General features: G+C 41.4%; 1 protein-coding gene and 1 long non-coding RNA gene across 8 annotated transcripts in view; one reads left to right on the top strand and one right to left on the bottom strand.

The window, feature by feature from the left end:
• Positions 1-480: 480 nt before the first annotated feature.
• On the bottom strand, positions 481-13378 carry LOC310761331. The gene is made up of 4 exons (XR_014547393.1): positions 12753-13378; positions 8445-8517; positions 8264-8316; positions 481-758 (listed from the first exon to the last, which is right to left on the bottom strand). It is a non-coding gene; the product is annotated as an uncharacterized lncRNA (long non-coding RNA).
• The window catches only part of ADPRHL1 (ADP-ribosylhydrolase like 1), a 36640-nt gene continuing 24219 nt past the window's right edge, over positions 3613-16033 (top strand). For 2 of the 7 annotated variants that reach the window (XR_014547208.1, XM_083610347.1), the window contains exons 1-3: positions 3623-4148; positions 9952-10116; positions 15790-15915. Coding sequence is in view for 6 of the 7 variants with exons in the window: in XM_083610347.1 (XP_083466473.1) it covers positions 3932-4148; positions 9952-10116; positions 15790-15915 (508 nt within the window). In the remaining variant the exon portion in view is untranslated. Of the gene's footprint in view, positions 4149-9951; positions 10117-12203; positions 12694-14451; positions 14597-15789; positions 15916-16033 lie in introns of those variants that run through there. The other 5 variants (XM_083610350.1, XM_083610351.1, XM_083610346.1 and 2 more) reach the window with 4 other exon arrangements.

The raw sequence follows: 16033 nt of genomic DNA, 5'->3' as shown, positions 1-16033 counted from the left end.
GTATGTGGTATGTGGTATTTTTATATGAAGTTAAAGCTGATGAAAGAATGCAGTGAAATGTTTATTGACACATCTCTTCAGCATGGTGCCACGATTCTAAATTTATGGAAAGGCCAAGCTGAACCATTTTTTAAAATTGATTTCCTCATTCCACACTGACCTTATGGGAATTTGTTTCTACTTGATCAATAATGAGGCAACCAAGTATCTGTATTGTGGCTATTGTTAATATTTTGAATGTAGAGGAAACATTCAAGAATCATTTGATATTTCATGATTGCCTATTGAATTTTCTAAGTATATTATGTATACGATCTGGCTCAAGACCATTTTAAGTTCCTCTGATATTAGTGGAAGCAAGGCATACACATGCTTAATTCTCCCACTGAAATCAAAGTCACTTAAAAAGTGCTTAAGTTCATTTGATTATGTCGTTATATATGCAGCAGTCTGATACTGAGTGATTGCCAAATCGTGGCCAAGAACTCAAGGTGTATTGATTGTCAACTCATAGATTAAGGACCGAGAAATGCATTGCGCCTCGACCTAAAGTGGGTTCCACAAATGGTACCAGCATCATTTTATCTTTTTTTAATAATATAGATGCAAACGAAGACAGGACTGTTGTGCCTCCTATGTAGAAGGAGTGATTTCAGCAGACATATCTTTCTCAGCCTGCATGACTTCCCTTCTTAAATTTCCTCTCTGTATAGCAGTCGAAGTTCCAGGAGCCCATCTCTTCCTTGTAACTTGTTATCCTAGAAAGAAATAGAGGAAGGTGAACATTTGCAATAAATAAAGTAAATAAATTAAATTGGGTCCCATGTTGCATCTGATAAGGTTGAAAGCATGTAAAGTGGTGGATTTCAGAAGCCTTCCTTTTGAGTTACAAAAGAGCCAATAGAGGGTAATGTCAAGCTATGTAGTACAAGGTGACCTGTTTCACTTTTAGACTAGGTTAACATCATCCGCTGTGTTCTGCTAAGGTGAAACTTCAGTAAGGAAAATAGAAACTACAAACAACAGTAGTGAATTGAATGTTGCCTATCTTTCATTTCACCACTAGATGCCAGTATGACAGCTTTTAGATATCTCTTACTTTTCTAGCCAGGTGGTTAGGCTAGGAACTGTGAAAAAGTCAGGAACAGTATTCTCAAAACGTCATTCAACTACCTTAATGCATTTGCCCAGAAATGTATCTGGACATTAAATGTCTTCAGATGGGGTCTACAGCAGACCTTCCTAATCTGTGGCTCTCTAGATGTTCCTGGACTAGAATTCTCATCATCCTTGAGTCTTGGCCATGCTGCCTGAGGCTGATAGTAGTTAAGAGTCCATATGGAGTGCCACAGATTAGCTATCTGTGATCTACAGCAAAAAAAAAGACCCTAACAGGTTGCACTAGGTTTGAAACTGTCCTTGCAAGATCAGTGGGATAGAAATGCTTTGACTTTAAATGTTAAACCCTTGCTTTTTTCTAATGACCAGTTACATTCGTCTACTGCTTCTTAATCTAAGTGTTAAACAGCTAAAATGTGATATTGGATACAGACATGTATTGCAGGTTAAACATGAAAATCTTAGCAGCATGTAGATACTTTGTATTAGAATTTAACTAGCAGCTTAATGTATTTGAGCATGCAGATGGTTATCACAACCCTTACGTTCTCCTGTTCTTATATTTTGAGGATATATGTCTTTAATACAGTTTTGTATGATGGGCATTATTTGCAAAATTTAACATATCCCTGGTACATTGAGAATTCTGGAACTTCATGGGGATCCCAGAGTTGATCGAGGGACAAGATTTTAATTAATGGTGGCCAAATTCCTAAATATACGCTGCAAAATTTTCTGCAACATCTAGTGTTCGGTTAACCTTAAAACTGCAATGAAGAGAATGATGATTGAGAGCACTGTCTCCATTCATAAGAGCCAACAAAATACTTGTTATTGTGCACCAAAAATGATAGTTAACAAGTCATAAAACGGGGGGTGGATTTATACATTAAAGGCAATAAGCACAAAACACAATATAACAATATTTTCAAATCACAGCAAACTTTTGAATCAGGTTATAATTTCCAGTACATGTAACAGGAACATAAGCTGGAATGAAAAAGGCTTGCTCAAGAACAAACAACGACTCCGAACTCAGGTGTACAAAGCAAATGCAGCTGATTTATCAGTAGTGTCAGTTGGACTCTCTAGTATGTACATGACAGTTGTGCAACTGAGTAACAGCAATCTTGATGGCAAAAGAGATATTACTACCTGATGAAATAAGTTCATTTAATTAGTAACACCAAAATTTTGTTTGAGTGCTAAATTCTCTGCAGAAAATGTATGAATGAAGATTACTGTAATCTCTGAAAATAAGTTTTGGGACTATCTTACACAAATGTAACCCATGCTTTGTTAAAACTGCCAGATTTTTTTCTTCTAACCCAATGCACTTCAGGGAATTAAAACAGGAAGTGGTCAGTTGCCATAACTAATTCATATTTTTAAATATGGATCTACCAAAATACCGATGGATCATCATCTTGTTTGGCTTGTAAAGCTGTTTTTGTACTAATATATTAGGAAATAATTTTATATTCTCAGAGGTGGAATGAAGAGAATATTAAAAGATGGCCTTTCCTTTTAGCAATGAGTAGCACCTTTTTGTTAGCTTGTGAGTTGCCTTACAGAACTACCCCTTTCCTTCACAGGCCTGTGAAATTTTGTGTCACATTTTATTTAAAACAAATTGTTCAAAGTTTACACTTCTGTATTTTCCCACAGTGGATAAAATGTAAAAGTATTTTCCTACCTACATGCTCAAGTGTGAATCCTGCCAGAGATTTTTTTAATGAGAGAGAACCTTGAATTATGCTGGAAATAGAAACCAAAGCTAAGCATCCTTTGGGGAATGCCTAGTTGCCCCAGAATAACCTACCGTATTTTTCGCTCTATAAGACGCACCAGACCATAAGACACACCTAGTTTTTGGAGGAGGAAAACAAGAAAAAGTCATATTCTGAATCTCAGAAGCCAGAACAGCAAGAGGGATTGCTGTGCAGTGATCCCTCTTGCTGTTTTGGCTTCTGGGATAGCTGCGCAGCCTGTATTCACTCCATAAGACGCACACACATTTCCCCTTACTTTTTGGGAGGGAAAAAGTGAGTCTTATAGAGCAAAACATACGGTAACTATGTGTATACATAATGTGATTCTCATGCAGGAACACTAGGAAGGAAACACTGTTCAACTACTTCTGTATAGCCCAGTGTTGTTTCACTGCAATAAAACATTTATGAGTGTGCTGCAGGGCAGCAAGCAAACTTAAAGCCAGCTCAGTTCATTGATGAATTGGCTTCCCATTTTCTACTTTTTATTGCTAGCTTCCTTCTCACCTTTATGGTCTTCTTCCTCTGGTGTCTATAATCACTGTCCTTGTTTTGTGTTTTTCTCAGTCCCCCCCCCCCAAAGTAACTGAATACAGTACTACAAAAGTCAAAGAAAAATATGCTCATTTGCACAGCTGTAAAAATAAACCTCCTGATTACAGCATGTGTTTTTCTAAGTGTAGAGTTACTTGAACTGGATAGCCAAAATATTTCTTGGCTTGCTTTGTCCAGGATTGTTAGGAGGGTTTTTGATTTTTGCTACTTGCATGGACTAGTGCATTGCACACTTTGGGAGCTTGCAGCTTAAAAATAAGTCAGAAAATTCTTGGACTAGCAATTTCTATCCCTTCATTGGATGTCGGACAAGTGGTGGCATCTGCAAAGCCAGAAAAGGAAAGGCTTGCCTTATACAGACAGCTCTGTGCAATGACACAATGGCTCCGATATAAAGTGTTGCTTGACCTGAGCTTGGAAGGCAAAGGAACAAAGAAACAACAAGTGACAGTTTTTGAGAACCAAAGAAGCATTGAAGTCCCCTTATGATGGATAAATTTAAAGCTGCTCTGTTGCTGGCAGGGGTAGGAGACGCTCTGGGCTATCGAAATTTCACGCGGGAAAATAATGCATTAGGTGCAAAGATTCAAGGGGAACTGAAAGAAATTGGAGGACTCGAGAACCTGGTCCTGTCATCTGACAAATGGCCAATCAGTGATAATACTCTTATGCACATGGCTACAGCTGAGGCTCTCGTCACAGGTAGGAAAAACTTCAGGTTGTATGCAAGCTGGGAGGGGAAGGCTAAAACTGGAGAACAGCTGTAATTATTGTGTTCTGTTACCTAAGCAGCCAGTTTGTGCAGAAATTCATGCTACCTTCAGTTATCAATGCAAATGATAACTTGGTTTTGCCATATAACTAGCATGGTTGCTGAGAATGTAAATGATACAAGGAGTCTTCCCTTCAAATACCACCTGAAGTGTGAGCTTGCTAGGTGGCCAACTATTTCTCATCTTTCTATTTCAATATGGAGAAGAGAATACTGGTCTACCTTATTACTGAGAATAATTGAGTCTCAATGTTCTCACACTATATATATATATATGAGAATGAATATGATTTCCATTCACAGTAAGAAGGTTACATAGTCTCTTCGTTGGTTATATAAAATTTATTAGAACACATTTTTCTTTCACTGGATGCATTGGCATAAACTTGCCTTGAATGAAACATGGATGGGGAAAAGAAAACCTTAAGCCATTTTCCTTTATCAGAGTTGCCTGTTCCTGACTGGTATATAGACAGCTGCCCATCATAGTAAGTATCAACTCCCTTTGCATAAAAAGCATCCAATATTGTCAAGTTTTTGAATGCAACGGTATCTTACAACCCAATTTATGTATTGTTTTTATGATACTTTCAAGATAACTGCTGAACAAAACATCTGTATCTTCACTGAAGACAAATGCTCTCCAAATGTGTTGCACTTCTCAGTGTGTTTTCTAGAATCGGGAAAGTCAATGAAATTTCTCTGACATTCCACTCTTATCTGACTGCTGCTGAGATGCTCTAAATTTAGCCACCAGAGGCCTGTTGAAGAGAATCTGGGATATTTCGTGTCTAGCTACTGGTTAGCCAATGATGTGAGCAGGAGCTAATACCCTAAAGATAATGGCAAGATGTCAACCTATCATGGAAAAGGATGACTAACATACTTCTGAATATAGTCAGTGATTAAATGCATGTCACATGTTTCCTGCTTCTTGACCTCTGTATGAGCATAAATGTTATCTGCAAGGCTTATCAAGCTGCTTTGCAACCATTTTTAGCTGTACAAAAGCAAGCTACATACATATCCCTCTGCCTATAGCGTATACAGCAGGGTAGCTGCTGTTTCTAAATCTCGTTTTTGAACTTCTGTCTGAATTCCACCAATTGCAATTGCAAGCACCGGTTGTTATAATACATGTATGCTGCATGGTCTTCCTGTTTTAGACATAGGAACATGATAAAATCAGTTTCTAGCCATTTAAGACAATACATGCTTTCCCATTTTGAAAAGCAAAATGCACCTTAACTTGCTCATCATGGGTCGAGATAGTACAAGCCCCCTTTTACGCATGTTCGATATGTGCATGATTGTCTGGAAGTGACCCAAAAACATCACGAAAAGGGGTGGGGGGGGGCAGAACAGGGTTTTTGCAGGCTTTTCCAATTGTGTTTCAAATATACACAATTTCATGTAACCCTCCCCTCCGTAAATGGAGGTTGCCTGTATCACCTTTTGTGTCTACTGGACTGAGCACTGAATGAAAGATAATTTGAAATCTAATAATGGCATCTGGTTTTATCTTAAGTGTAAGGCATCTATCTGAACCCTATCTTCCTTTGTCCTTTGGTGATCTCTAAATTGATTTACCATAACTTATCTTTTAGGGTTGTTGAAACCAGAACATAAAAATCTCAGGCTGGACTGCAGAGTGGCTGCTTCTGCAGCTTCACAGTCCTAATGTTTTCTAGAGCAGGTAACAGCACTTTTCAGTTGCCTCCCTCCTTAAAGCAGCTATACAATATTATTTCCTTGCATATCCTTACCATTTTCCAAATGTGAAAAATCAATAGTGTCTAGACCATAAAGTTGAATATATAGCTGCCATTGATCAAAACAATTGTGCCATCTCTTGGCCAGGATAGTATTATGGCTTTGTGGTGGGGGTAAGGTAAAAAAGTAAGATGTATGCAGAGACCTTCCTAACCCCTGGATCCCACAAGTGTTATAATATAAGCCAAGCTAGCTTCCTGGTGAGGTGATTGCCTGGGTGATGGGCCGTTAAAGGAAACAAAGGAAAGAGGTATATGTGAGATGGGAAAGGGATGGTTAGAAGGAAAAGCAGAGTTGAGATGTGACCTAGAAGGAAAACAGCAAGCTGGGGAGAGAGTCAGATCAATGTTTGATTTCTGTTTGAATTCAAGGCTGCAGCTATGGGAGAAACAAAACCCTCTAGGGTTGCTAATGCTGCAAACCCATCCATTGTAGGCTCAGGTTGTATGTACGTATAAATAAACCGTATAAAGGAACCATAGTCTGCACTGTGCCTCGTTCCAAAAGGAAACAACCCTGGGTTAGCGCCTGGAGCCCCTGGAATCTCACGTCACTGAGAGATTGTGGTGGCGTGCAACAATATGTAGACATGTGATCATCTGTTTCTCCTACGTCAAGGCATATGGACCACTGGCATTCATGGCAGAGTGGCCCAGGACCTATGATGCTATTGGAGCCATTGACCAGGTGGTGTGCATCAGGTGTATCTGTATTCATACTGCAGGATTCAGTGTGACCTAAATCAACAAGTGCAATGGGCAGAAGGGCTGTAGTGAGATGGGCTGCCTTGAAATTACAAATATAACAAGTTGCAGGAGGCCAAACAGGTCTGCATATTCCCCCATCATGGCCAATACAATTCTGTCTGAATCTCCAAGGGTTTGGCTCTTTTCAGCGTTAGCACTGCATCAGTTCTGATGATGAGAAAGTTCAAGGCCCAGCTAGTAGATAAAGCACCAGTGAACATGGTTGTGAACCTTTTAGCTGCAATTTGCACACTATGAAAGCAGCTGCTCACGCAAGCTCAAAAACTTGTGGCTGCCTCCTTATATTGGCAGTAGGTGCACACATATGGTTGAAGCTGATAGCCATGCCCTGGGAACCTCCTGGAAGCTACCTCCAGCATTTCTGTATTCAGGCACATATATCGAGTTAACAGAAAAACAGAACTGGAAACTGTTAAGTCTGTGTACCCCTTCTTATTTTGGCTGTGTTTATACTACTGTTTACTATGCACTCGGGACACGGGTGGCACTGTGGTCTAAACCACAGAGCCTAGGGTTTCCTGATCAAAAGGTCAACTGATCAAAAGTTTCGAATCCCCGCGAAGGGATGAGCTTCCGTTTCTCGGTCTGTGCTCCTGCCAACCTAGCAGTTTGAAAGCACGAAGTGCAAGTAGATAAATAGGTACCACTCCAGCGGGAAGGTAAACGGTGTTTCCGTGCGCTGCTCTGGTTCACCAGAAGCGGCTTAGTCATGCTGGCCACATGACCCGGAAGCTGTACGCCGGCTCCCTCGGCCAATAAAGCGAGATGAGCGCCGCAACCCCAGAGTCAGCCACGACTGGACCTAATGGGCAGGGGTCCCTTTACTTTTACTATGCATTCAGTGCATTTCCAGTGCTGGGCTTTTATCCTGCGGTCACATGATGTTATCCAAAATGTGCCCTATACTAAAAGTGAAAATCTGGACACAAAAGCCTTTTTTTTTCCTTCCAGAATCTAAAAGAAAAAGACGTTTCAAGTGATTGCTGAAAATTCCACCCAGACACCATTTTTGATGGGTGAATCTTGGCTATGTCTGGGAAATTTTAGAGTGCAGTAAAGTTGTTTCTCCCCCCTTCCCAGCCAGAATGTTTCACAGCGCTCTGCCCCCAAGCTATTCCCATCAGCCTGGCTCCATTGGATTTGTTTCTGTTTGTGTACACATCCAGAAGTGTCGACCAGGTTGAGGGTGTTTTTACCCTGTGCAAAGATGTTCGCATCTTGACTAGAGATGAATTAGGAATGGCTTAACAAACCTTTAATCTCCTGATCTTTCCATCCTCACCGTTCTTCGCTGCCTCTTAATATTCACATAGGATAGTACCAAGCAATAATATGGCTCACGTGAATAAAGTAGGGAAACGAAGGGAAGTTTTCTTTATGGAAGACGTAATGGAACCTAAAATCAGGACTATAAATAGAGGAGCGTCCTAACTTACCTAACACTTCACCGCAGGGTGAGGAATGTTAATGCCAGGGCAAAATACTTAGAGCTTATCCCGACTTACCTTTCCTTGTTATAACAATGAACCACTGCAGGGTTGTTGTATCTCACCCCAACCTGCAATGTGGGAATAAAACCAATGGAAAAACAATGCATTCTGACTGTAAACTACTCTCTCAGCTTCATTCGAAAATGTGATAGTGGTCCAACATTGCAAGTTTGTTATAAGTGACTTAGAGCCTGACCTGAAGTATTCAGTGTACAATACTCTGCCGTGCTGACATAAATCAATCTCTCCCAGCCAGAGTTCTTTTCAACCTGCAATATGGGATAATGGGCTACATTTGCTATGGAATTTGCATGGGGGGGGGGGGCGAGGTAGAGTTCTTTCTCAACATGACTACTTTTGGATAGGGTTGGGAGAGGGATGGGTGATGCCCAGTGCTAGCTACATTAATTTTTATTTATTTATTCATTGTTTTCTATATGTATCTCTCAGTTCTGTTTGTTGGAACATTTAAAAATGGCTTTGCAGGGCGATTCCAGACTGGTGCTATTTTGGAGTGGGTTTTAAGCACATATGGACTAATTCAGGTTGTACCTTTATAGCTGATGGAGAGGTCTTGTGCAACAAACCCACTTCTTTAATAAGGAAAGTGATAGGGAAATGCATTGGAACACACAGGACAGCACTTGTTTGGTGAAAGGTCATTTAACATCCCTACAAACACATCAGGATGAAAGCTCATTAAATAACCAATGTCGTCGTTATCTAGTCTCTCTGGAAATACACCAGGATGAATATATAAAACTGCATCCCTGTTTCAGCCACTCCATTTTCTACAAATTTTTTTGGATACAGAGATCCCAAAAGTGCCCCTGTTCATATACAGAGTTTTTTTCCACCATGGTATCCAGTTTATGGAGTAAGAACCCCAAAGAGTTACAGTTGTCCCCTCATTGCCTTGCAATAAAAGCTACAGTGGTAATCCGTTCTGGAAGTCCGTTCCAAAACCAAAGCGTTTCAAAACCAAGGTGCGCTCTCATTAACACTCAAAACAGAGCATGTTCGGCTTCCGAAAAAAAGTTCGCAAACCGGAACACTTAGTTCCAGGTTTGTAGTGTTTGGGTTCCAAGTTGTTTGGGTACCAAGGCGTTTGAGAACCAAGGTACCACTGTATATTATTTCAACTGTTTTAAAGGTTAATTTCCCTCTGATTATAATTTTTGCTCTTCTGCTTTTGTTAAATTTTATGGTATTGTGTTTGATGGTATTATGTTAGCTACCCCTGCTTTATGTTGTTGTGTAAGCCACACAGAGTGGGCATTTTGCCTAGAAAGGTAGGATGTAAATATATATGCCCCAGCTCCAGCTTTTCTCTCACCTGACACCTCTAAGTAAACATGCATAGAATTGCACTATACATTATTTAACCTCCTAATTGTGTTTGTGATGGGCAGGTTCCCCCCCCCCCCCAAGCTGGAACTCACCACAACTCAGTTCCGGCACTTCTCAGGTGCCATTGCCATTATAAGAGAACAAGGGAGGCGCTTATGGTGAGTTCCAGCACCTCGTTTTTCTAGAAAAATAGCACTGACGACAGAGTAGTTCAAGGGTGTTAAGGTGTCACTGATCCACCTTTAGCAACCTTGGCAAATGAAAAAGCAGGAGGAGGAGTGATTTCCTTTTCTCCTTTAGAACATTCCCTGCTGCTTCATCTGACTATATAACACTTTTCTTCCCCTGAACAGATTACTGGTGTTTAGAAGACCTATATCGGGAACTTGTAAAACGTTATGTGGATGCTATTGACAAACTTCCTGGGAGACGGTCAGATCCTGCTACTATCGAAGGCTGCTCCCAACTGAAGCCAGACAACTATCTCCTGGCTTGGCACACACCATTTAATGAGAAAGGTAAGGTGGTGGTTTTTCTGAGTTGAAACTTATCCTACATCATTGTACTTTAAAGTAACCTACAGTGGATTGGTAAGGAACAATAAAGTCAGGGCCAGCTCAAGACATTTTACTGCCTGAGGCAAAGGACAAGGTGGCAGCCCCCTCACCAAATGCATACACAGAAGCCAATCTGACTGGTAGACTCATAGAATTGTAGAGTTGGAAGGGACCCCAAGAGTCATCTAGTCCAACCCCCTACAATGCTGGAATCCCAGCTAAAGCATCTATGGCAGATGGCCATTCAACCTATGCTTTAAAATCCTACTCCTGTGCTGCACTTGAGGGCAGAGGCTAGGGGGGCTGCTGAATTCAGTGGGTTTACTTCTGCGTGTAGGATTCCTTCTGCATTGCAAAATAGATATTCTATGATCCTCCCCCTACATTCTCATTTAATCTACTTCTGACAATAATGCCTCGCTCAGTAATGAAGTATATAATTATTTTGATTCTTTACATGCTTTATAAGTTGCCTATAGTTACACGTGTTGATGCGTAAGGGCAGGTTTCTTCCTTGTATGGGCACTATGACCATGTGGGGAAAGATTGTACTCATTGTATAGTTTTTCAGCAATTCCATATTTGCCTGGGATGCGAAAAGCAAGCTGCCAGGAATTCCTTTTGTAGGGCACTGCGTCCTTTTGTAAGTTATCTCTGTCCAGTTTAAATGTCTATTTAAAGCGTCTTTGCTCTTGGCACGATGCCTTCTGGTCCAGATTTTTTTGTTCTGGAATTTGTGTTTCTTTTCAGGAGTACAATCTGTCGTGGATCCTTTTAAGGGCCTGCACTAACCTGGACATTTTGTCCATGTAAAGCAGGTGTCAGCAAACTTTTTCAGCAGGGGGCTGGTCCACTGTCCCTCGGACCTTGTGAGGGGCCAGACTATATTGGGGGGGGGGATGAACGAATTCCTATGCCCCACAAATAACCCAGAGATGCATTTTAAATAAAAGGACACATTCCATTCATGTAAAAACATGCTGGATTCCTGGACCATCTGCAGGCTGGATTGAGAAGGTGATTGGGCCGCATCCGGCCCCCGGGCTTTAGTCTGCCTACCCATGATGTAAAGTAATCTATTTAAACCGAATTGCCCAGGGAGCAAAACGAGGCATATGTGATGCCTCTCAGAGTATGGGCCGAGACGCAACTTCACTGTGGTAGTTATTGTATTATTCAGGCTTCAAATGCAACATATACCGTACATTCTGCAGAGAGATCACTTTCCAGTCTTTAGTACTAACCATTTAGAAGAGGCATTGTACGTCTTCTTCACTGGCTGCGAATGGCCTCACAAGGAAAGTGCAGATTCCAGGCCCAGCACTGTGTTGATGTGACACTATATCACTGGAATATAGAACCACTCAACACCAGCATCATATATTGATGCAACTTCATGGCATAAACATTGTAATGCAATACGATGATTATTTTTGTCTCTCTGCAATCAACCTCGTTTGACAGTGCTGCTGCCTCTCTCCCCACTATGTCCTTCTCATGGCAATTTCTGGAAGAGAAAAGAAAAATACCAGTACCCGGCAGTTTTAGCTCACTTTCCCCCCTCTGGCCCCATTCCAGGAATGAATAGCAGGTTGGTATTGAAGCAGTTCCAAGAACGCTGCTCTCATTCATGCATAGATTGAATAGAAACCTTAGAAAGTGTTTTGAGGAAGTATGTGTATCTCTCAAAGCAAAATCACAATAGCTATTTGAGATTCCACGTATATAAGGTGAGAACAACTAAACCCATATAAGCCAGGCTGTAGGAATGGTGCCGTAAAGGTGGCTGTCTTCTGGAATTGCTTTCTTAAATGATGTATATGAAGACATGTGAAATGAGAAATGGCTATATTCATAGCCACTAGAATGCTAGCAGACATTTGGTTGGTAATTTCTATTTCTATAAAGCATGGACTATGGGAGACTTGGGTTTAGAGGCTTTGTCCCTTAAAAAGTCAGCCTCTGCCCCTCCCTCTCTTTCCAGCTTCATGTCATACTACCACATATATAAATGGGTGGGGGCAACCAATTCAACAGCCAGACGCCTTTTGTGTAGCCCCAGGCTTAAATACGATATGATACGATATGATAATAAAACAAGCTAAAAATATAGAAAAGACTATTGTTAAAATGTAATTAAAGGTTACATTGGCTAGGGGATATTATAGTAATAACAACAAGCTTTTTACCTAGTCCCTGCCTCTCCCTTTTGAGGTGACAACAGACTATGAGGCTCTAACAGCTTAATCTTATTCATAGCTTAACATGCACCAAGCCATTCAGTCGGGTGTGAAGCATTAAACTAATAAGCAAATACCAGGACTAAGTTCCACTACTAGGGTTGAAGCACGTTCCTGTGCCTGACAAGCTGGACACAGCACAGTTGGCATTCCAAACTCCTAAAAACGGCTGGCAGCCACGGTTTCTATGGAGAAAAAGGCCTCATAGGCCTAGTGCTGAATTTTGAAAAGGGTCAGGGTTTCAGGTTATCCTGGCAACCTTATTCTCCGGCCTGGAAACCTTGTCTCTGTATCTCTGGTATGGAAATGAACTCTGCTACTTGTTTTCTTTATGTATAACAATGAATGGCTATTTACCCCTGTATGAACTTAGGTTGACGACACTTGAGTTGTCATCAGAGGCCTTGCTTCAGACGCCTGGCCTTTTGAGATACTGTGAGTGGTGAAGGGAGACAGTCAGGGCCTCTTCTGTCATGGTCCTGGGTCTTTGGAAAATCCTCCTTAAAGAGGGCTGCTTGGCACTGACAGTGCTTTCCTATAGACAGCTAATTATTTTATTGTTATTTATTCTTACCACTGTTTTCAATGCTGCTGTTACAATTTTTTAAATGTTTTGCTTATCTTGCGACTTTATATGATGGAAGCTATATTGTGTTAAGAGGTGGCCTACATGAGTATTTGGATTTTGTGGGATTTTTGTATGGTGTTGCTTATTGTGGATGCTTTTTATTGTTGTTGTTTAATCTGCTGTTTATTAATTGATGTTTTTTTGATTGGGGACTCAGCTATATGGCTGCAAATGTAATGTTTTAAGTGCATTCTACAAATGTGACACTAGATGGCTCTAGTGAGCTAATGGCAAATTCCACATATATTTTTAAACCTTTTTTTTAAGCACTTTCACAGCATTTTTAAAATATATGTGTGTAGATTCAGCCTGGCTTTTATGTCTTTATTATTGTTTTAACTTATATTTCCACATTCCTGCCTTTTAAACACCTCCAAGGTGGCTTGCAAAAGGTCATCTAACAATATCAAGATAAAACTCACTTCAATTAATGTAATAATAATAATAATAATAATAATAATAATAATAATAATAATAATAATAGTCTGGGTAGCAATACAGCTGGATAATGGAGGGGTGTGATTGCCTTCCCTGCTGCGGCCTAAGCAATGGACGTTGGTGCTTGGGGAGAGGGAACTCACTGCTAGGAGTTGTTTCTAGGCTTGGTGTAAAAGTTGTTGTTTTCCTTCCCTCTGAGACCCCAAATCAGCAACCTCCAGCTTTTATAATTCTTTCAAAATATTGTAAGTTACTTCAATGGGAAAAAATGGGATATAAGCAGAAATGCACTCAAAATATATTACATATATAACAATCCAGCGAAAGTGAATGTTTTCTTGAATTGATTTCATTAGGGAGAACACTGAACATGTCTACTGAGAAGCAAGTCCCACTGAGTTTGTTGGGACTTACTCCCAAATAAGTGGGGTACAGAAATATATAGTCACACCCAGGCCTATGCAGAGCAGGGTGGGGGCAGCTAGGTACATTAGCCCTGGGCCTTGGAGGGCTTGGCTGGCCGGGGGGGGGCAGGGTAGTTTGGCCTGCCAAGGGACCGGCTGCTTTTTTGTTTGAGTTAATAATAATAATAATTTATTATTTATACCTCGCCCATCTGGCTGAATTTCCCCAGCCACTCTGGGTGGCTCCCAATCAAATGTTAAAAACAGTACTGCATTAAATATTAAAAACTTCCCTGAACAGGGCTGCCTTCAGATGTCTTTTAAAGATAGGATAGCTGCTTATTTCCTTCATATCTGAAGGGAGGGTGTTCCACAGGGTGGGCGCCACCACCGAGAAGGCCCTCTGTCTGGTTCGTTACAACCTCACTTCTCGCAATGAGGGAACCGCCAGAAGGCCCTCGGCGCTGGACCTCAGTGTCCGGGCTGAACGATGGGGGTGGAGACGCTCCTTCAGGTATACAGGACCGAGGCCATTTAGGGCTTTAAAGTTCAGCACCAACACTTTGAATTGTGCTTGGAAACGTACTGGGAGTTTATAACTTTATTCTAAGAAGACTCCCAACTAGGGCCTCAGACAAGCTCTGCACGGGCCTGGTCACACCCTTAGCTCTCATGTTAACATCAGCAGGACTTAAAAGGTGTGTCATTTTGGATTACCACACCCTATATACGTATGTATACTGAATTATAATTACTATCTTCCTCCCAGCTTAGCGATGAGCCACCTGTTGCCCCTGGGCCGTGCAGCGCTTCTCTCAGGTCCAGGGTGGTTGGGAGGTATGGGGCATTCTTGACATGACAATTTAAGTCTGGCGTGCCCCTGGTGGAGGGGCCCTGGTCAGCTTAGCCCCGTGAGGTCTGGGGCAAGTGTACCTGTCTTCCCCCATCCCTCTTCACGGGCCTGCCTCCCACCCTCAGAGTTCTTGGACTCTAACTATCAACTTCCCAGCAGCCTTCTGGCTCCCACACCACTTCAAAGTCAAAAGTCAAAGTCAAAGTCAAAGTTTATTATTAGATTTGTGAGGTCCATGCCTTTACACAAAATACCATAAAACATTATTAAAAGATAAACAATAAAATTATAAAAATAAGCTAAAATTCATGCCTTGCTGTCCCAGCAAGGAAACTACCCAAAGAACCTCGCCATTCAGGAAAGAAGATACAGCAACAGGTTAGGAGAGCAATGGGAGGAACCTCACCATTTCCTCCAGGAACCATACCCTAGTTTTCATAGCCTTCACCACAAAGACCGCTACCACGTGAGAAATCCGTGGATCAGCGTCCACCAGTAAAAACTTTATTTGGTCCTCAGAGTTGGCTATTGATTTGGGAATAGTTTGTAACATCGCATCCCTGAAGGCCGAATAGATGGGACAATACAACATGTAATGTGTGAGATCCTCTTTGGTTCTCATATGACAAGGACATATACGCTGCTCTACTGAGATTTTTGCATATCTGCCTGACAAATAGGCCGTAGGAATGGTTTGAAAACGGGCCATGGTGAAAGCTCTCTGAAGGGTGGGGTTGGTGATATTCGCCTAATAATTGGCGCAGGTTTTGACTGTTTTCAGTCGGGGAAGCCAGTGGGAGGACCCTGGGTTCTGTATTTTTGTGATATCTAACAGAGCGTCTCTCTCCAGGATCCATTCCCAAACTTTGTCCGGGCTCCACAGTTTGAGAATATTAAACTCCGGTAGGGTGTATCTAACCAGGATCTCAGATAGGTTTTGACGCCAAGTGGTGTTCTTTTGAAAATTCACTACCATCATTTTCAAAATTCACTAACATCATCAGCTACAATCAAACGTGATTCAAATTATTGTTCATGACTCATTTGCCTTTTTGTTGCTGTTGACAATAGGTTCAGGATTTGGAGCAGCCACAAAGGCCATGTGCTTAGGGATGAAATACTGGAAGCCTGACAGGCTGGAAACTCTCATTGAAGTGAGCATTGAAGTTGGACGAATGACTCATAACCATCCTACAGGTAACGTCTAGGCAAATCGACCTATTTTGGTTAGGATGTATTGACTCTGGGTTGCCCTGCCCTTGCAAGACTGGCACTCCTGCCAAAGCCCTGGTCGATCTGTGTGTGCGGCTTGAGG

The sequence above is a fragment of the Podarcis filfolensis genome (genome assembly GCF_964270895.1).
Source record: "Podarcis filfolensis genome assembly, chromosome: 4".
Taxonomy (NCBI): domain Eukaryota; kingdom Metazoa; phylum Chordata; class Lepidosauria; order Squamata; family Lacertidae; genus Podarcis; species Podarcis filfolensis.
This window is presented reverse-complemented; position numbering and strand designations above follow the sequence as displayed.